General features: G+C 45.2%; 1 protein-coding gene across 1 annotated transcript; it reads left to right on the top strand.

Moving 5' to 3' along the window:
- The first annotated feature begins 282 nt into the window (after positions 1–282).
- UQCC2 (ubiquinol-cytochrome c reductase complex assembly factor 2) lies at positions 283–21,230 on the top strand. The gene is made up of 4 exons (XM_082345171.1): positions 283–455; positions 17,259–17,333; positions 18,176–18,245; positions 21,049–21,230. Exons 1-4 carry the CDS (start codon positions 318–320, stop codon positions 21,174–21,176), a joined length of 411 nt encoding a protein of 136 aa, XP_082201297.1. The 5' UTR covers positions 283–317; the 3' UTR covers positions 21,177–21,230.
- The last annotated feature ends 4 nt before the right edge of the window (positions 21,231–21,234 follow it).

The following is a 21,234-nucleotide window of genomic DNA, read 5'->3' as shown; positions in this document are numbered from 1 at the left end:
GTCTCAGAGGAGGGTTTTTTAGTCTGGAGCTTGTGCAGTCACTGAAAAAGAGAAGGAAGCTATCCCCAGTGTACTCCACGCCTGACTTGCTCCTGGGAACCGGGTTGGTTCCAGGAAGACGAAGACTGAATTAGCTGGCCCGGCAAAGACAGGGGAGCAGCGGCCCCTCCCGGAAAGCGGCAGGGCGCCGGCCAAGTGGCGCAGGCTCACTCCTCCCTCCCACCCCACCTCTTCGGGAAGCCGTTGATGCTTAGTGCGCAAGCTCCATCTGTTCCCGCCGACTCCTCCCTCAGGGGCGGAGACAAGCAGGGCCTAAGATGGCGGCTAGCCGCTACAGGCGTTTTCTTAAACTCTGTGAGGAATGGCCAGTGGACGAGACCAAAAGAGGCCGGGACTTGGGCGCTTATCTGCGGCAGCGGGTAGCGCAGGCCTTTCGGGAGGGAGAGAACACCCAGGTGACCAGACTGTGGGGTCCGCCTGCGGCGGGGAGGCGGTTGGGGCGAGGGGAGGAAAGGAGGAGGCAGGGCGGGGCCCACGAGCGGCCTGGCGGCGGGGCCCCGCGCATGCGCGCGCCTTTCCTCCCTGGCCGCGCGTACCTGGGGACCCTCTTAACGCCCAGGGAAACTGCGGAGAGCGGTGATCCTATCTTCTACTCAGTACTTTCACCTGGCTGCACGTTGGAGGTTCCCGAGGAGCTTTTTAAAAATCTAGATACTTGGGACCATTCGACCTTGTTGAATCAGAATCTCGGGGGGGGGTGAGGCCTTGGCCTCAGTGTTTTTAAAAGCTCTCGATGATTCAGGGTGCAGCCAGGGTTGAGTCCCACAACACCAGTCCTAGGTGGTGACAGTCATAGGCTTATTGCTCCCCTGACACGATGCCATTACCTCGAAGTGTTGTGCAGTGTTTGAGCTGATGCCCAAGGACCTATGCAGGGTCCCCACTAAGCCTTGGTGTGCTTCCTGGGCCCTTGTAAGCCCGTGCGGCAGGTTTGAGTCCTCACCCCGTGCCCATGTGTGTGAGTAGTAGACCTGTGTTCTTGCTCTCCTCCAGGTTGGTGCTGCACTTCTGGGATTTGTTCATTCATACAGCACATACTTAAGGAAAACCCACCATGTGCCAGGAACTGTTCCAGGTGCTGGGGAGACAGTAGTTAATTAGATGAGGTCCTGCCCACATGAAATTTAAGTTTACGTCCTAGTTCAGGACACAGTAAGCAAGTAGACACACATAGGGCAGTCCAGAGAAGTACTATGATGGATATGAAATAGAGTAGCATGGTAAAAGGGTAATATTAGTTATGATAGATAAAGCCTTACTGAGGAGGTGACACATAGATGAGACCTAAGGGAAGACGATGAGCCAACAATGAACACTTGGTGTTCTTTCAGGCAGTGCATTGGTCCTGAGGCAGGAAGCAGAAAGAAAGTGCAAGTGGCTGAAGGGTAGTGAGTGAAATGCCGTTTTCTAAGAGTTGAGTCAGGGGAGGACAGGAGTCAGGCACGGTAGGGTTTTATAGGCAGACTCTGTTTAGGGGTTGGATTTTATCATAAGACCAGTGAGAAGCCTCTGGGGAGGTTTAGTCAGGGGGCTGATGTGACCTAGTTTACTCTTTTTTTTAAAGATCACTCTGGTTGTACCAGTGAATGGATTATAGGGAGGCAAGAATAGAAACAGTCACTCTGGTAGCCCAGGCAGGAAATGGTGGTGGCTTGGATGAAGATGGCAGCACAGGAGATGGAAGTGGCCAGATTGGGGTTGCAATGTGAAGGTTGCATCAACAGGACTTGCTGATGTATTGGATATAGGGTAAAGGGAAAGAGGAACCAAGGATAACACCTAGATTGTTTTGGCCTAAGCAACTCGGTGCAAGGTGGTGCCGTTTACTGAGATGGGGAAGACGAGATGAGGAACAGGTGAGGCGTGGGAAGAACATCTTTAGTTTGGTGTTCAGACATGTTAAACTTGAGATGCAAAGTGGATTTACTTCCAAGTGGAAATGTCAAAGTAGACAGTGGGATATTTGAGCCTGGGGCTCAGGCAAGAGGTCAGACACATGAGATGTGACACATACACACACAGCCTGAAGAAATGACTTTTGCGAAATTTGGCCACAACCTGTCAAAGCAGGAACATGGCTTTTTGGCAACTTAGCCCAACCCAGACCCAAGCCAGCGCACCTAATGGAGCAAGAACATCATGCCCAGTGGCATCATCGAAACCAAGTGCTGACTGGGTGGTGGGCATGGACGGAGTGTCTGGCTCAGGGCTTTGTTGGGGGGTTTGGGGTGTCACACAACACTGAGGGCCCTCACACTTCTTACAGTGGTCTTCACTGGCCCGTAGTATAAAGATCTTGAAGGCAAGAGTCATAGTCCCAACTCTGCAAATCCCATAGCCCATAGACTTTCTAGGGCTATGCTCCCTTCATATTTTCAGTGTGAGCTTCCTGAGAATAGAGACGGTGCTATTTTTATCTTTCTCCCCACAGTGTCTAGCATAGTTCCTGGCACATAAAAGACACTCAGTAAATGTCTGAATGAATGGGTAAATAAATGATTGGTTATGGCTCATGAGACAAAAATCATTTGAATATAGTTGCAGATGTAGCAGAACTAGATGGAGAGAAGTATTGAAGAGTGAGAAGGGAATATTTCTGTGCCCTGAGTGGTGAGAATTAATTTGTGAGCTTACTCTGTGTGGGGAAGTGCAGGAACTACAGAAGAGAGACATAACCTGGTCCTTATCACCAAGGAGCTTACAGTTGGACAGACACGTGACTTGCTTTAATGAAATTCGGATGGTGAAACCAGCCAGCAGAGAAGCTGACAGAGGGCTAGATCCTTGGGGAGGTGACAGTATGACATTCACCTACTTGACTGTTAGTGCAAGAGGAGCCAGAAAAGGAGGGTAGAGCTTTCTCTTTTGGAGTTGTCATCCTTTGTCGTCACCTAGGGAGATAGTTCTGATGAGTAGAAGGCGCACACGAATTTGAGTCATGGCTGCAGATGCAAGTCATGGCTCGGTTGATGGTTCCAGAGCAGCTGATGAATGCATCCCTGGTAGAGTGAACCAGTGCATCATGATGGCAGCAGGCACATGACTCAGGACCACTGTTGTGGTACCTCATCCTGATGTCACCCAAGAATGCACCTGGGCTTATTAGTAAATCTTGGTGGTAATTTTTAGAAGGAGCAGTCCCTTGCTGGAATTGAGAACAGCGCTGTGAGTCACTCCCACTCACACCCCCGGATCATTTATAAAGAACTTGAGAAAGAAAGGTGGTTCATTAAGCTGGCAGCCAGGGGCAGGCACTCGACCCGGTCAACTGATTGGTGTGGAACTCCCCCTCGGTTATGCCATGTGCTAGAAGGACAGGACTAGAGGGGGAGGCAGCTCTCCGCCGCGTGTTTGTTCCTGTAGAGGAGAGGAGCAGGCAGTCCTGCTCTCAGCCTTGTGGCTTCCTGCATCTGAACAATAACGCTGAACGCATGCATGGCACACTTGCATGCGTGGTCTCATTTAGTCTATTCCTTAGTGCAGCTGAGTTGAGGTCACCATCACTGTTCCCATTTTACAGGTGAAGAAACAAAATCTGAAAAGAAAAACAACTTATTCCGGGTTCCCCAGGAGTTAAATGGCAAGACAAGTGAGCATTGTCTTCTTTGTGCCTGAACTATCCTCAGCTCCCATTCCTCCCAAGTTACTTCTTCTTGTTAGAAAGGCCTCTTGTTCCGTGAACTTCAAGCCCTCCCTTCCCCTCACTTCCTGCTCAAGACCTCTTTGGACCATGGACAGTTTTGGCAAAGAGTTAAACATCCCTCTGTTTACCCACCTGCTTTTCTTTGGCCCAGCCCCTACCTCCCCAGTGTGGATGGGGAGAAAGATGGTCCTCAGGTGGGACACCAGCACAGAAAAGCCAGAACCACTAGAAAGCAAATTAATCATTCAGACTTGAAACCAGGGTACAAAAATAACTGCCTCCATTTATTCCACCACAGATTGCCCTTTGGGGAGTCTCACAGTCCACTCCACCCTAAACCCACCAAGAGGGAGGTGGGAAGCAGAAACACACTTAACACCTCTTACACCCTCTATCCTATTGTGCAGTTTTTTAAAGCTAATGTTTATGGATTTTGCCCCCTTTCAATTCAGTTTCCCTAAGAGAACGCGTGTTCCCTGCAGCCCCAAGAGCTTAATAAAAGAATCACAAAATGGGGGAAGGTGGCAAAACAACAGTAATTGTTGACTTAAGTACAGGGGAAGGTGCAAACTCTTCTAATGAGTTCATTAGATGCACAGGCAGCTTCCTAAAAGGTCCCTGGCAGCACCCACTTATCCAGCACGGGGCACAGCTCTGAGGAGCCACCCAGGAAGGGGCTCGCCCACCAGGGAGTTCTTGTATTAAATACCCAGGTTGAAATAATATCGGCCCCGTTTGAAAGGAGTTGAACTTTGTCTTGGATTGGCAGTAATGTAGGTGATACATCCAACTCCTCAGAGGGGAATTCAAAGGTTTTTTGTGATTCTATTTTCTCAGTCATCCCGTCAGGGCCTGGTCTGTGGCTTAGTGTGGTGGGGTGTAGCCCTGTGTGTGTTGGCAGTGGTGATGCCATCCAGCGTTACCCACCCCCGTGTGTGGGTCCTCTGAAGTCCAGTTTTTGAGGAAGGGCCTGAGAACAGATTATGCGATTTTTAGTTGTAATATTGAGCCCACTGCAAAACAGCCGTTGTGAGGAGAATCATGTCAGAGAGGGAATGCAGGCATCTCCATCTCTTTTTCTCCCCCAGTTCCGGATGGAGCTGGAGGGAGTTAAGGTAGTGTTTAGACCAAGGCATGGCAGTTTTCTAGGCATGTATAGAGATGTAGGTGCTCCTCCTGGAGGGCTAGATTATCCAACACTTTCAGTGGGTCACCACTTAGAGATCTTTGGGTCTGCCTGTTGCCTCCTGGACTAATGCAGCTTTGTGAGGCCTTCACTGTTGTCTAATCCAGCCTATGTCCCGCCCCCTCACCACACCCCAGCGTGTGCCCTGGCCCCAATGAGGGCTTCTTCTCATTGCCTCCCAAATTGGTCATAATGTAAATGGTTCTTTTTTTTTTTTTAAATATATTTGATTTACAGTGTTGTGTTAGTTTCAGGTGTACAACAAAGTGATTCAGTTATATTGGCCAAAAAGTTCATTCAGGTTTTTCCGTAAGATGTTACCTGTTACCCCCTATATACTATATATAAACTATATATGTATATACTATACATATGTTCTTTTTCAGATTCTTTTCCATTATAAGTTATTACAAAATACTGAATATAGTTCCCTGTGCTATACAGTAGGTCCTTGTTGTTTATCTATTTTATGTATAGTAGTGTGTATCTGTTAATCCCAAACTCCTAATTTATCCCTCCCCTGCCTCCCCTTTGGTAACCATAAGATTGTTTTCTATGTAGGTGAGTCTGTTTCTGTTTTGTAAATAAGTTCATTTGTATCATTTTTTAGATTCCACAAACAAGTGATATGATATTTGTCTTTCTCTGACTTATTCACTTAGTATGATAATCTCCAAGTCTGTCCATGTTGCTGCAAATGGCATTACATCATTCTTTTTTATGGCTGAGTAATATTCCATTGTATCTGTGTACCACATCTTCTTTATCCATTCATCTGTCGACAGGCATTTGGGTTGCTTCCATGTCTTGGCTATTGTAAATAGTGCTGCTATGAACATTGGGGTGCATGTATCTTTTCTAATTAGAGTTCTAGTCTTTTCCAGATATGTGCCCCGGAGTGGGATTCTTTGATCATATGGCAACTCTATTTTTAGTGTTTTAAGGAACCTCCCTGCTGTTCTCCATAGTGGCTGTACAATTTACATTCCCACCAGCAGTGTAGGAAGGTTCCCTTTTCTCCACACCCTCTCCAGCATTTGTTATTTGTAGACTTTTTGATGATGGCCATTCTGACTGGTGTGAGGTGACACCTCATTGTAGTTTCGATTTGCATTTCTCTAATAATTAGCGATGTTGAGCATCTTTTCATGTGCCTATTGGCCATCTGTATTTCTTCTTTGGAGAAATGTCTGTTTAGGTCTTCTGCCCATTTTTCGATTGGATTGTTGGTTTTTTTTGTTGTTGAGGTATATGAGCTGTTTGTATATTTTGGAAATTAAACCCTTGTCAGTTGTATTGTTTGCGAATATTTTCTCCCAGTCCTTAGGTTGTCTTTTTGTTTTGTTTATGGTTTCCTTTGCTGTGCAAAAGCTTGTAAGTTTGATTAGGTCCCATTTGTTTATCTTTTCTTTCATTTCTTTTGTCTTGGGAGACTGACCTAAGAAAACATTTGTATGATTTATGTCAGAATGTTTTGCCTGTGTTCTCTCTTCTAGGAGTTTATAGTGTCATGTCTTATACTTAAGTCTTTAAGCCATTTTGAGTTTATTTTTGTGTATGATGTGGGGAGTGTTCTAACTTCATTGATTTACATGAGGCTGTCCAGCTTTCCCAACACCACTTGCTGAAGAGAATGTCTTTTCTCCATTGTATATTCTTCCACCTTTGTCGAAGAGTAATTGACTGTAGGTGTGTGGGTTTATTTCTGGGCTCTCTATTCTGTTTCATTGATCTGTATGTCTGTTTTTGTGCCAGTACCATGCTATTTTGTTTACTGTAGCTTTGTAGTATTGTCTGAAGTCAGGGAGGGTTATGCCTCCAGCTTTGTTCTTTTTCCCCAGGATTGCTTTGGAATTCTGGGTCTTTTATGGTTCCATATAAATTTTAGGATTATTTATTCTAGTTCTGTGAAAAGTGTCATGGTTAATTTGATAGGGATCACATTAAATCTGTAGATTGCTTTGGATAATATGGCCAATTTAACAATTTTAATTCTTCCAATGCAAGAGCATGGGATATCTTTCCATTTCTTTGAATCATCTTCAGTTTCCTATATCAGTGTTTTATAGTTCTCAGCATATAAGTCTTTTACCTCCTTGGTCAAGTTTATTCCTAGGTGGTTTTATTTTATATATATATTTTTTGATGTGATTTTGAAAGGGATTTTTTTAACTTTCTCTTTCTGATATAGAGAAATGCAACTGATTTCTTTATGTTAATCTTGTATCCTGCTACCTTGCTGAATTCATTTATCTGCTCTTAAAGTTTTTGTGTTGAGTGTTTAGGGTTTTCTGTATAGAGTATCATGTCATCTGCATATAATGACAATTTTTACCTCTTCCTTTCTAATTTGGATACCTTTTATTTCTTTTTCTTGTCTGATTGCTGTGACTAGGACTTCCAATATTATGCTGAATAGAAGTGGTAAGAGTAGGCATCCTTGTTTCATTCCAGATTTTAGTGGGAAGGCTTTCAGCTTTTCACTGTTAAGTATTACATTGGCTGTGGTTTTGTCATAAAGAGCTTTGATTATGTTGAGATATGTTTCCTCTGTACCCACTTTGATGAGAGTTTTTATCATGAATGGATGTTGAATTTTATCAAATGCTTTTTCTGCATCTGTTGAGATGATCATGTGGTTTTTGTCTTTTCCTTTGTTTATGTGGTGTGTCGTACTGATTGATTTGCATATGTTGAGCCATCCTTGTTAACTTGGGATGAATCCAACCTGATCATGGTGTATGATCCTTTTTATATGTTGTTGGATTTGGTTTGCTAGTATTTTGTTGAGAATTTTTACATCTATATCAATCAAAGATATTGGCCTGTGATTTTCTTTTTTGGTGGTGTCTTTGTCTGGTTTTGGTATCAGGGTGATGGTGGCTTCATAGAATGACTTTGGGAGTGTTCCCTCCTCTTCAGTCTTTTGAAGAAGAGTTTGAGAAGGATCAGTTTAAGTTCTTTGTATGTTTGGTAGAATTCCCTAGTGAAGCCATCTGGTCCTGGACTTTTGTTTGCAGGGAGTTTTTTTTTTTTATTACAGATTCTGTTTCACTTCTAGCGATCAGTCTGTTCAAATTATCTATTTCTTCTTGGCAATTCCCTGGCGGTCCAGTGGTTAGGACTTGGCACTTTCACTGCCATGGCCCGGGTTCAATCCCTGATCAGGGAACTAAGATCCTGTGAGCCATGCAGCGTGGCCAAAAAACCCCCAAATTATCTATTTCTTCTTGATTCAATTTTGGTGGGCTGTATGTTTCTAGAAACTTGTCCATTTCTTCTGGATTGTCCAGTTTGTTGGCTTATAATTGTTCATAGTATTCTCTTATGGCTTCTTGTATTTCTGTGGTATCAGTTGTTATTTCTCCTCTTTCATTTCTTATTTTGTTTATTTGGGTCCCCTCTTTTTTCTTCTTGGTGAGCCTAGCCAGAGGTTTGTTGATTTTGTTTATTCTTTCAAAGAGCCACCTCTTGATTTTATTGATTTTTTTCTATTTTTTTTTAATCTCTATCTTATTTATTTCCTCTCTAATCTTTACTATTTCCTTCCTTCTGCTGACTTTAGGTTTTGTTTGTTCTTCTTTTTCTAATTCTTTTAAGTGGTAGGTTGGGTTGTTTATTTGAGATTTTTCTTGTTTTTTTGAGGAAGGCCTGTATTATTATGAACTTCCCTCTAAGAAATGCTTTTTGCTGCATCCCATAGATTTTATATGGTTGTATTTTCATTGTCATTTGTCTCAAGGTATTTTTTAATTTCCTCTTTGAATTTGTCATTGACCAAGTGGTTTTTTAATAACGTGTTGTTTAGTCTCTGTGTAATCAGTTTTTTTTCTCATTTCTCTTTCTGTGGTTTACTTCTAGTTTCACACCATTATGGTCAGAAAATATGCTTGAAATAATTTCTATCCTCTTAAATTTATCAAGGCTTGTTTTGTGTCCTAATATGTCGTCTACCCTAGAAAATGTGCTATGTGCACTTGAAAAGAATGTATATCCTGGTTTCTTTGGATGTAGTGTCCCGAAAATATCAAATTAAGTCTAACTGTTCTCTTGTGTCATTTAGGATCTCTGTTGCTATTGATTTTCTGTTTGGAAGATCTGCCCATTGATGTCAGTGGGGTGTTAAAATCTCCTACTTTTATTTTATTCCCATCAATTTCTCCCTTTATGTCTGTTAGTATTTGTCTTATGTATTTAGGTGCTCCTATAACATATATTGGGTTCATATATGTTAATGAGTGTAATATCCTCTTCTTGCATCAATCATTTTGTCATTATGTAGCATCCCTCTTTATTTATGGCCTTTGTTTTGGGTTTTGTTTTTTTTTTTAAATAAATTTATTTATTTATTTATTTTTGGCTGCGTTGGGTCTTCATTGCTGCACGTGGGCTTTCTCTAGTTGCAGCGAGCGGGAGCTACTCTTCATTGTGGTGTGTGGGCTTCTCATTGCGGTGGCTTTTCTTGTTGCGTAGCACGGTTCTGGGCACGCTGGCTTCAGTAGTTGTAGCACACGGGCTCAGTAGTTGTGCTTCTTGGGCTCTAGAGTGCAGGCTCAGTAGTTGTGGCTCATGGGCTTAGTTGCTCTGTAGCATGTGGGATCTTCCCGGACCAGGGTTCAAACCCGTGTCCCCTGCATTGGCAGGCAGATTCTTAACCACTGTGCCACCAGGGAAGTCCCTATGGCCTTTGTTTTAAAGTCTATTTTGTCTGATATGATATTGTGACCCCCCCCCACTTCTTGTGATTTGTGTTTGTGTGAAATATCTTTTTCCATCCCCTCATTTTCAATCTGTGGGTGTCCTTCGCCCAAAAGTGGGTCTTTTGTAGGCAGCGTGTTGTAGGCTCTTGTTTTATTATCCAATCTGCCATTCTGTGTCTTTTGGTCAGAGCATTTAGTCCATTGACATTTAAGGTAATTATTGACAAGTATGTATTTATTGCCATTTTAAATCTGGTTTTCCAGTTGATTTTGTATCTCTTCTTTGTTCCTTTCTTTTTGTTTTTCCTTTTGTGGTTTGATGGTTTTCGTTTGTATTACACTTGAGTTCTCTTCTTTTTGTTTTTTTGTGAATCTGTTGTATGTTTTTGATTTGTGGTTACCCTGGTTTTCAAGTATGTTAACCCATTACTGTATCTGCTTGCTTTAAACTGGTAGTCATATAAGCTTAAACACATTCCAAAAAATCTACATTTTCTTACTCCCCTCTCCCAAGTAAGAACAATATGATTCTGATGTCCTATTTTACATTTTCATGTTTATCCTTTTGCCATTCATTGTAGTTATAATTGCTTCCACAAATTTTTTTTGATTTTTCTTTTTTAAATGTATGTTCTGGTTTATTTAAGTGATCTACAATCCTTTCATATATTTGCTTTTCCTATTGTGATTTTCCCTTTCCTATAGATTCTTGCTTCTTTTCTATTTAGAGAAGACCTTTCAATATTCTTTTTAGGTTAGATCTAGTATTGCTGTATTCTTTTAGTTTTTGCTTGTGTGAGAAATTCATTATCTCTCCTTCTATTATAAATGATAATCTTGCTGGGTAGAGTATCCTAGGTTGCAGTTTTCTCCCTTTCAGGACTTTGAATATATCTTGCTACTCCCTTCTGGCCTGCAAAGTTTCTATAGAGAAATCAGCTGATAGCCTTATGGGGGTTCCCTTGTAACTTACACTTTGTTTTTCTCTTGCTGCCTTTAAAATCCTCTCTGTATCTTTAACTTTTGCCATTTTAATTATGATATGTCTTGGTGTAGGTCTGTTTGGGTTCATCTTGTTTGGGACCCTCTGTGCTTCCTGTACCTCGATATCTGTTTCCTTCTTTAGGTTTGGGAGATTTTCAGCCATAATTTCGTTAAATACATTTTCGATCCCCTTTTCTCTTTCTTCTTCTGGGATCCCTGTTATGCCTAGATTGGCACGCTTTGTGTCCCATAGGTCTTTTATGTTGCTTTCATTTTTTTTTTTCATTTGTATTTTTGTCTGCCATTCTGATTGGGTGATTTCCATTATTTTGTCTTCCAGATCACTTATTCATTCTGCATTATTTAGTTTTCTATACATTGCCTTTAGCTCAGTTTTCATCTCGGCAATTAAGTTGTCTGATTTTGATTGCCTCCTCTTTATAGTTCCTAGTTACAGTGATCTGCATTTCTGTCGATAGCTTTTCTTAGCTCCTTCAGCATTTTTGTTACCTTCTTTTTGAACTCAGGGTCTGGTAGACTGGAGGGGTCTGTTTCATTGTTTGTTCTTGTAGGGGATTTCTCTTGTTCTTATAATTGGGAGTGGTTCCTCTGCTTTTTCATTTTACTTATATTACTCTGACTCTATGAATTTAGGGGAAACAGTTATCTACTGTGGTCATGAAGGGCTGTTTTTATGTGGAAACACCCCTGTGTAGCCTGTGTGAGTCTCATATTTTTGGTGCAAAGGCTGGTTTTGGTATGGATGCCTGCCATGTCTTTCCTCAGGGTGTGCTGGCCCTTCTCCCCTTGATAGGGGGTGTGATTGGTGTTGTGGTGACCAGAGCCTGCACTGGATGTTGAGCAGGGCCTCCTCTTTGCTCTGTGGTTGTCACAGCCCTATCAGGGGCAGGGTCTGCTCCCCAGTTGTTGAAGTAGAAGCCCCCAGATCCGATCCTAAACTGTGGTGTGAGGTAGGTGGGACTGGAGCGCTCCCACTGGGAAAGGAGCTGCTGTATATTCCTCCCCAGGAGTTGTCTACCTGGACGTGCGCTCTGTAACATCTCCTGTCACCTGGTGTGCATGCTCAAAAAGTACACTGTTGTTGACACTGCCCTCGGCCCCACCTCTGCTGTGGGAATACCAGTAATCAGCTCAGATATCAGCCCTGCTTCTGCGTGTGCATGCCCACAAAGTTTGTTGTTGCTGGCACTAGACCTGCCTCAGCTAGGGGAGTGCCAGTAATCAGCTCAGATGTCCTGTAGAAGCTGCCGCTGGCATAAATTTGCTGAAGTCACGCACCCGCCAGGAATCGGTTCAGATTTCAGCCCTACCTCTGCGTGTTGGCAACCCACTGGCGCTTGCGTGCTCCCAGAGCTCATAATGGTGGAGCCGTGCCCGCCGTGAGCACCCAGAAAATGAGGCCACTGTGGTGGGGTCACGCCCCCCGCTTCACACGCACGTTGACAGTAGACCCGGGCTCCATCCTGCACACAGCACCCCCAGCCTCGCCCCGGACCACACTTCAGGCCCTTCAGGCTGTCTCTGCGCAGCCAGAGTGAGTCCTCAAGCCCGAGTTCCAGCCCCCAGCCACTCCACACACCAGCAGGCATGTGTCTTGGGCTGGGAAGTGCAGCAAGGTAGCGTGGACTGTCTGTGCTGGTCTCCCTCTGTCCTGCCTGCCACAGGCCGGCTGCTGTGCTCTCCTGTGAGGCTCCCTATCTGTCCCAGTGGACCTCCCAGTCGGTGAAGGGGGTTCCCAGGGTAAAGGAACCTTTCCCCTTTGAAAGCTCCCTCCCGGGGCACAGGTCCCGTCCTGATTCCTGCTTTTTTTTTTTTCCTTCATCCTATCCAGTTATGTGGTGATCTTTCTTGCAGCTTTGGTTGTATGAGATCTTCTGCCAGTGTTCAGTGGGTATTCTGTGAGAATTTTTCAACATGTAGATGTGTCTTTCATGTATTTGTGGGAGGACGTGAGCTCCACATCCTTCTATTCTGCCACCTTGATCTCTGCTCCCAGGTTCTTAACCTTTGAGAACCTAGTGCACTGTGGACCAAAGCCCAGACACAGAGCTTGTCAAGAATCTGGTGGCTTCCCAGGCCTTGAAGCACTCCTTGGCGCGGCTTAAGACCCTGCCTGCCTGGACCATCCTTGTCCCCCTGCCTTTTCATGCCTCTTCCTCCCAGTCCCTCCTCTGATCCCCATTCTGCCCAGCTCTGAAGTCTACACTCCTCAAAGTGAGGGACTCTGACTCCCCATCACTCTGTGAACTGTCACTGCAGTGAAACGCAAACCTTCCCTGTAAGGGAACCACACCTGCCATGTGAGCCAGGCCTGGTAGCTAGCTCCTGCTTCTGATCTCCTGTAACTCTTGGCACTCAGTTACACTCTGTCCTGGTCATTTTTTATTTTTAATGTGTGTGTATCTTGTCTCAGCTTGATTGCCAACTTCTCTGGAGCCGAGGCTGGATCTTTATGTCCCCTCACAGCCGCCTAGCAGAGCTCTCTACATAGTAGATGCTCAAGAAATAGATTTTCAGTTGAATGCAAGGGAATAGACTCCCATAATGGAATGAACTCATTTCGGAAGTTCATTACCAAGTCATGAAAACCTTTTCTCATAGATCCTCCTGGACTGAATCCAGCTCTACCTTAATTAGCAAAGCAATTTGCAACACTTTCCCAAAAGTGCTTATGCATCCCTTTGTGTGACTGGAATAGGGGCCGCTGTACCAATTGCTGTCACCACCCAATATTCAATTTTGAAAATCAAAATCAGTGCCTGCGGCAGTGATGTAGATTTGTATGTATAAAAGTTTAATATGGTAAAGAAAAATTTACTGACAACTGAGCGGGGGAAATGCAAAAGGAGCAAAAATAGAGCCATAAAGGACACTTTGTCACTTGAACATCTATTTTATTCACATTTAGGGAGCAGAGCTGAATTTTTCATAATACCCCACTGCTGCCTTTTTCAAACCCAGCTTTGCTATTAGTCCTAAAATGTCCGTAATCTCATTAGGTGTGAATGCAAAATCAGGTAGTTTAAAGCTTGTATATAAGAATATTTCTAAAAGTGCACAGTACACTTCATCGGGAAAACTGTGTATTTCAAAATTCAGTGATGCTTGCACTGGAGTCTGTGAATAAAGTGTAGGATGTAGGTATGTGGTGAGGCTTCCAGAATTAGACAAGTATTTCTATTGATGTACTTTTAAGTAGTAAATAAGACTATTTTGTAATTGCTGAGCTTGGATTGGGTGTGACTAGGAACCCAGAATTGGCCTTGGCTCCATCTCTGCTTAGGCAGTAATAACTTGGCTTGAAGTTGCCGTACCTCAAACTCTCATCACCTCCACTGAGCTACTTTTACAGCCTCGTACAGACACCTTCTGACCTCAGATGAGAAATTGGGTGACAAGGTCATTTTTTGGTGATTGGTTATTTATAGGTGCTTCTCAGATTATTCTTTGAGGCTCCAGGCTTTATGGAAAGTATCTGGGAGACTGTCTCTTTAATACTGAAGGACTTCTGCGAGTTACAGGGAACACAGAGGGTCACTTTGATTTTTGAGCAATGCTCTGTGACCCCATCCTCTCTCTCTCTGTCCCTCCCCTCTGCCCTACTTCTCTGTCAGAGGTGGGAAAAGCTGGGCAGGAAGGAGACACCCTGCTCGCCCCACTGAGGGTACAGACGGAGGTGGCTGAACAGCTCTCCGGCCAACTCTCACTGTTAGATTTGGAGGAAAGGCAGTAGGGGACTCCTTTTGGCAGCATCTCTGAGGGTGAGGATCTGGTGGGAGCGCGGGTCTGGTGAGGACGCGATGTGTTGGTGGTCTGCCAGCAGTGAGGGAGCCCGGGAGAGAGGCGCTGGGCAGAGTCAGTGCTGTGAATGCCTTTCTTAATTAAGAGCTGGGTTGGGAGGGTGGTCGGTGGTGGTGGGAGGGGAAGGTTGGGTTGCACGGCCATCAGGTGGAGGACAGGTGCTGCAGACAGCCACTCGCTCGGCGGAGACCAAGGGTCAGTGCGTGATCCCCGCCAAGCTGATCATGAAACGCTTGGGGACCACTGAGAGCCATCAATCTCAGGGCCGGAGGTCCAGTCAGGGACAGAGTGAAGCTTCGGTGATTTTCCATCCCTTCATCACTTCCACCTCTAGCCATACCCTGCAGTCACACCAGCAGCACCGATCCGCTGATGTGTCCTAATTGCTGTACCCTGGGCGTGTGCATGAGCTGGTCCTGTGCCTGGAGAGCCCCCACGTCCTACTGGTAACTTCCGCCCACCCTCGCCGTGACCCTCGGCAGGGCTTCCTTGGCTCCGCTGATGGTGTCAGGGGCCCTCCACGCACCCCTCATTCCGCTGTCACCAGGATCGTCCTGAAGTCTTCTTTCGCCTTGTAGTTAGTGCAGTAAAGGCCTGTGTTTACTATAACTGTTTACTACTAATAGTAACCAAGACTAATCCCTCACATTCGTCAGTGTTCCTGGCCCTGAATTCAGAGCAGTCCAGGCGTTACCTTACTTATCCTCACATCGCCCTCAGAAATAGGGACAATTATTATCTTTTCTTTTAAAAGAAAATTTAAGTTGGCCAGTATGTTTCAAAAATGTCAATGCTGGGAAGACAAAGAAAGGCCGAGGAGGTGTCCCGGTGGCAAGGAGAAAGAAACGTGACAGGTAGTGCAGGAGGCGATCCTGGGCCTAAAGGACTGTTTTTTTCTGTAAAGAGTTTTACTGAGACAATTGACAGAGTTGGAATATGGACGATGGAACAGATAGAAGTGTTGTATCAATGTTAAATGTCCTGAATTTGGTCATGGAACTGTGGTTATGTGAGAGAATGTCATTGTTCTTAGGAAACATACTGAAATATTATGTATATATAGATATAGAGAATGATAAAGGAAAAGTGGGAAATTTTTTTTTTAAGTGTCGGGGGCAGAGGGAGATGGAGTGATTTGCCCGATACCCCTTAGCTGGTAAGGGATGAGATCCAAATGCAGGCAGTTGGACTCCACAGCTCCCCACAGCTATGCACACCTGCTCTGACATGGGCCGGGCACACTCTAGGTTCTCTTAAATTTATAAGCAAACACATCTGTACAGGTATGAAGAGGGCAAGCAAATGATGAAATGCACAATTATCTTTTGGTAATCTACATAATATTCTTTAAAAGTTTGGCTGGTGTTACCCTCTTCTTCCTTTTGCATCTTGTGCATTCTGTTCGTCTGTCGTCTGGTTAGCTCTTAGTTTTGCATGCCCTGCTGAAGACAGAACATTCAAAACGCTTTCCCCCAAAGTGTATGCTGCAGAATTCTGTTCAAGCTGGACTTTCCCTGGAAGTGCCACCCGATGGGGAGTCAGACTCGTGTTAATATCCGTTCTTCTTTTTCAGCCTTTAGCCCCAGTGCACTCAAATAATGCCTTTGATCATTAGTCAACAAACACTGGCTGCCTCCTCAGCCCATCACCTTTTCTCTTCTGATGTGGCTACCTGGGCGTTCTCATGATGGGTGGCCTGAACCTGGGGATGGATTGAGTAGAACTCAATGACAGGATTGTCTTTTTTGTTTGCTGTAAAGTGGGGACCTTATTTGACATGCACACGGAGGCAGAAGTGGAGCTGCCTATTAAAATGCTTAACTACTGATTTATTTATGCTCTGCCTTCTTCGAGAAAGGATTTAAGTTGGAAAAATCCATCATTTGAATTCTGGGAAAAAACATTGAAGAGAAAGTTTCATTCTGGGGAGCTTTCAGAATTCTTGGCAGAATAATGTAAGGAACTGTAGCTAAATAATGGCAAAGGCAGAAGGAAGGGAAAACTTTTTAAGAGGTATGAGAGGGAAAAACCCACCTCTCATCTGCATGTTGCCCGCGTTCCCTGGAATTTCCAGCAGGGCCATCCGGAGTATTGCTTTCTTTCCCCCTTTCTATTTGCAAGGCTTCCTAACAGGACCTAACTGGATTCTCCCTCGTGGTTCTCCTCAGTTCACCTGTTTCATCCTAAAATTTCTTCATGTTTCTTTCCTTGTAAAATTCAACAGCTCCCCACTTACCACAGATGAAAGCTCAGATTTTTTTTTTTTTTGCCTTTCATAAAAGAATCTTTATTTAATACATTTCATATTGAAGGTTTAACTCAAAAAGCTCTTTCTTTTTCTCCCACCCAGGCTCTTTTACCTGCATGTTCAGGCCCTCAGCCAGATGGTCTGGTGTGAGGCATAGGTATAGCATCCCTGCCTCCTCTGCCCTGCTCATGCGACCGCCCCCACCAGGAAGGCCCTCTCCACTCTCCCCAGCTCCTGTGCATCCTTCAGAAACCAGCTTAGTCTCACTTCCATGATCCGCTGACCTCCTCTGACTTCTTGTGGCCCACACTGCCCCTAGCACTCCTGGAGTGTTGTGTTTTTACCGCAGCGCCTCCCACCGCGGTGGCTTGCTGGTTCACAAGTCACAGGTGTTCAGCAAATGTTTGTTTGCCAGTTGAGTTTTCCTGCAGGTTGGGGAGCTGCTGAGGTGGAGCCATTATTCCAAAAAGGTGATTTCTGACAGTGGGACCTGTGGTCAGAGAAGCCAGCTCTGAGCTGCAGGCCTGCTTCCTGTCCTTCCTGGAGGCATACAGTACAAGACCTGTGTGGGGGCAGGGCTCATTTGCTCACTTTCTTGGAGGTTTTGTTTTTCAGGTTTCAGAGCCTGAGGCCTGTGATCAGATGTACGAGAGCTTAGCACGGCTCCAAGCAAACTACTACAAACTCAAGGTGAGTGGGCCACAGTCTTTTGTGTCGTCCCCAGCCCTCTGACTGGAGATGACCAATAAGAGTGAGTGAAATCTGATTATACGATGTTCTGTAAAGAATTGTGGTTTTGCTACTTTCAAATGTAACCAGTAATTTCAACCAAGCCAACTAAGGCACCTAGTAGAGGCTTTTAGGTCACCTAAATGAAAGCCGTTTTTAATTTTGAAGAAAAGCCATGTGTTGTTTTATATGCCAGTGGGTGCTTCCGGGTGTGTCTGACAACTCTTGGATCTCACACATATTTTCCCACCCCCTCTGACGGAACTGGTCTTCCCCACACTCTGGTGATAAAGATGGGGTGACTGGGAAAGTCCTGTCAGACAAAGCTGGACCTCTCCTCGGCCCTGACATGATTGCTGTCAAATTCCGTTTAGTGTTATTTCCCCAGGCTTGAAAAATGTGCTCAGTAACCACAGATTTACATGGCCAAATGCCTAGTCTGTATGAAGAGGGGATTTCTTCTAAATCCTCGCTGCTCAAGGTGTGGTCCGTGAGCAGCAGCATGGGCACCACCCGGGGCTGGTTAGAAATGCAGACTCATAGGCCCCACCCAGGCTCCCGAGGCCCAGCCTGCATTTTCCAGAGGGTTCAGGTGCATGTTCAAGTCAGAGCCGCCTCTCCAGACCGGACTGGTTTGGCCTCCAGGTGGCGTTGCGCTTCTCCTTCTGGCCTCCAGACACCCATGGCCTGTGAACTGCAGTTAAGAGCGTGGCTTCTCTCCAGGATCATCCAGTCCCGGGTTGTGCTGCAGAACTAATCTTCTCTCCCCTCCCTCTCTCTTCCCCTCTGCCCCGTGTGACCAGTACCCTCGCCCCAGAGACACAAACTTCAGTGGTCTGTCCCTGGAAGAATACAAACTGATCCTGTCCACAGGTATGGAAAGCACAGCTGCTCCCCTTTCTGGTTGGTTTGCAAATGAGTCTTTGTGTTTGAGCGGCCAAGGGGAATTGTCTAATAAGACAGTTTTGCTTGATGGAAAGTCTTGTGGAATAGCCCACAGGAAATTCTGAAGCTACAGGGCTCATGCTTTTTTGGCTACAGAACATGGAGAAGGTCAAAGGCATTATTTAAAAAAAGCAAATCCATCTTTAGAGCTTTTAAATTCAAGGCTGGGCAGCAGGGAACAGGGGAATATGTATTTGCCAAATGGAAGTAGTTGAAATCAGGATGGAAGGAAAATAATTTTATCTTTATGGTCCTAAGGGGGCTTTATAAACACAAGGGTTTTAATTAAAACAAAAAGCCATTCAATAGACTTGTATGGGGATATCCGCCTAAGAGTTATCTGACCCAGGGGATGTGGTCTGTGGGTTAGATATGGGTTTAACTAGGTATGTTTTGGAGTCCTTGATAGACCCTGATTAACAAGAAAGGAAAAACCCTGCCTAGCCCAGCCCCTCCTTACTTCCCCATCTCCATTGTCACTGAAGGGGGACAGGGGGGGTGGTGGCAGGGGGAGCCTGGGTTGAAACAGGCAGGTTCTGGAAAATTAACTATTTTTATTGCCAAGGATACCACATATAAAAATAGGCTAACCTTTTCTGGGAGGGCATGGCCCTGAAACATTGCCTCCTGGTACTCTAGAAATTTCTCTTTCCTATTCCTCTGGCAGCCTTCAGCAACTAAGGTTTGAGGATTTAGGCTTCCAGAAAACTCTTAACCTTCTGAACAGATTAAAACCTGGTGGTGTCATCTGCTATTGTGTGTTGACTCTGATACTATTTTTATATTTACTCTCTGGAAAACTGGGGTAGAGATATTTTGGCCAGGCAGAATCACTTTATTGGCAATTTTTTAAAAAGTGTGTGTGTGTGTGTACACACCCACATACACATATATATAAACAAATGGTACCCCCATGTCCCTGGGCCCGTGTAATTACCAGCATCGATGCACAATGTCATTGTGAGGACCCGGAAGAATTTGAGCAAAGTTTGAACTTGAAATTAGAATGGAAAGAAGTTCCAGAGGCTCAGCCTCTGCCTCTTTGTTAACTCTCGGGATGCCTGAGTTCGGAGAGAACGGGCCATAGCCAAGGAGGGGGAGATGTACGACTCCCCACCACTGGCCTGTGCTGCAGCTTGTCCTGGCTGGGAGTTCAGCCTTAGGAAATTAGCTGATAATTTGCTTTCACAGCAAGCCTCTTATTTTTGTTGTGACTCTGTGGAATAAGCTTACTGAGTGTTTCCTCTGACAGGGCAGGACACCTTGCAGTGTTTGTCATGAGGATTTGAGGGCCTGGCAAGTCTGAAATGTGGCTGCAGTCTAGGTCCCGAGTGTGTCCATCCTGGCTTGGGGTCCCGGGAGTCTCTGAAGGAGGCCTCGGCGTGTCAGTGGACAGGGAGCCCTCGGCGTCCCGTTTTGTGCCCCACGAAGGAACCTGGACTTCTGGAAAAGTCCCAGGGTGGAATCCTGGCCGGAGTACAGTGCGTGTCCTAATTTAGTCAAGAGCCCACTGACAGTAAATGTTAATAGATGATGTAAGTTACCTTTTTGTTCAGAAAAGCTATTCTTTTTCTCCAGAAGTTTTATTAAGAGATGAAAATCCAGGCTATGAAATTTAAATAATGTGAAAATCTAAACTTAAAATACAAGTAAAATTAGGTATCATAGAACTTTAGCCCTGGAGAGACTTTAGACCAGTGGTTCTCAACCCGGGAGCGATTTTGTCCCCCAGGGACCTGTGGCAATGTCTGGAGACCATTTTAGTTGTCACAGCTTGGGGGGGAAAGGGCAGTTTGCTACTGACATCTAGTGGGTAGAGGCCAAGATGCTGCTGCAGTGCCAGGTCAGCCCCACAACAAAGAATTATCTGGCCCCAAATGTCGCTGGGGCTGAGACTGAGAAACCCTGCCTTGGTTCCTTTAGGGGGGAGGGGGGAGGGGTGGATGTATGTTTTTAAACAGAGGCCCCACTGGCTCCCACCAGCTCCTGCTGCCTTCACGCCTGTGAAGATGGCTACGTTTTCTTGAGTGTGGGCCAGGTGCCAGGTACGTCACCTCCATTATTTCCTTTAAAATTCACAACTTTTGAGGCAGGTGTTTTGATCTCCACTTTGCAGATGAGGAACCCGAGGCTCAGAGGGTTAACTGATTGCTTGAGGGGACCCAGTGTGGAAATGGTGGGCAGGGATGGGGGCCTATGTCCAGCTCCCTCCCGGGTGCCTGCTCAACTCCATAGCGTGGGGTGGACCCAAGTGTCTGGGGTCAAATCCCAGCCCCACCACTTCCTAACCGTGTAGCCTGCTCAAGTTCCTTAACCTCACTCTGCCTCAAGTTTCCACATCTGTAAAATGGAGACAGTAAGGTCTGTGTGGCTCAGGCCAAGTTTTGAGATAAGCCTCTGGGCCTGTGGGTTGTGTAGCTGATGCTACAGTGCCTTTTCTTTGCTCACGTGGAGCAGAGCGGAGAGGGCCCTGCTTAGATGCTGAATGATGATTGGATGTGAACAGAGGCCACTGTAAGGACGGTCTCTGGTACACAAGTGCTCATCCACACTTGCATTTATTTGTCTGTTACCCTGCCTGATTTGCTTATCAGAAGTTGGGGCTACACTTCCCTTTCTTAGGAACATACTGTGAAAAGCGAGACATGCCTGTGTGGCGAAAGCCCTGTGGGGCCAACCTGTGTAATCATTTTAGACTTCAGCCTTTTTTTGTTGTCTTCTCCTTTTGCAGATACCTTGGAAGAGTTTAAGGAGATGAATAAAGGCATGTGGAAGAAACTGCAGGAGAAGTTTGCCCCCAGGGATCCTGAGGAGAAGCATAAGGCCTGGGCTCGGGCCTTATCACGCCTACATACCTAAGCGTAAAGTCGTGTACAGTTGCCATTATCAATAAAATGCCCTGATTTCCCTGTCCTTG

This window comes from Balaenoptera borealis, assembly GCF_965194805.1.
Source record: "Balaenoptera borealis genome assembly, chromosome: 12".
NCBI lineage: Eukaryota > Metazoa > Chordata > Mammalia > Artiodactyla > Balaenopteridae > Balaenoptera > Balaenoptera borealis.
Note: the sequence above shows the minus strand (reverse complement) of the source record. Positions and strands in the feature narration are given on the sequence as shown.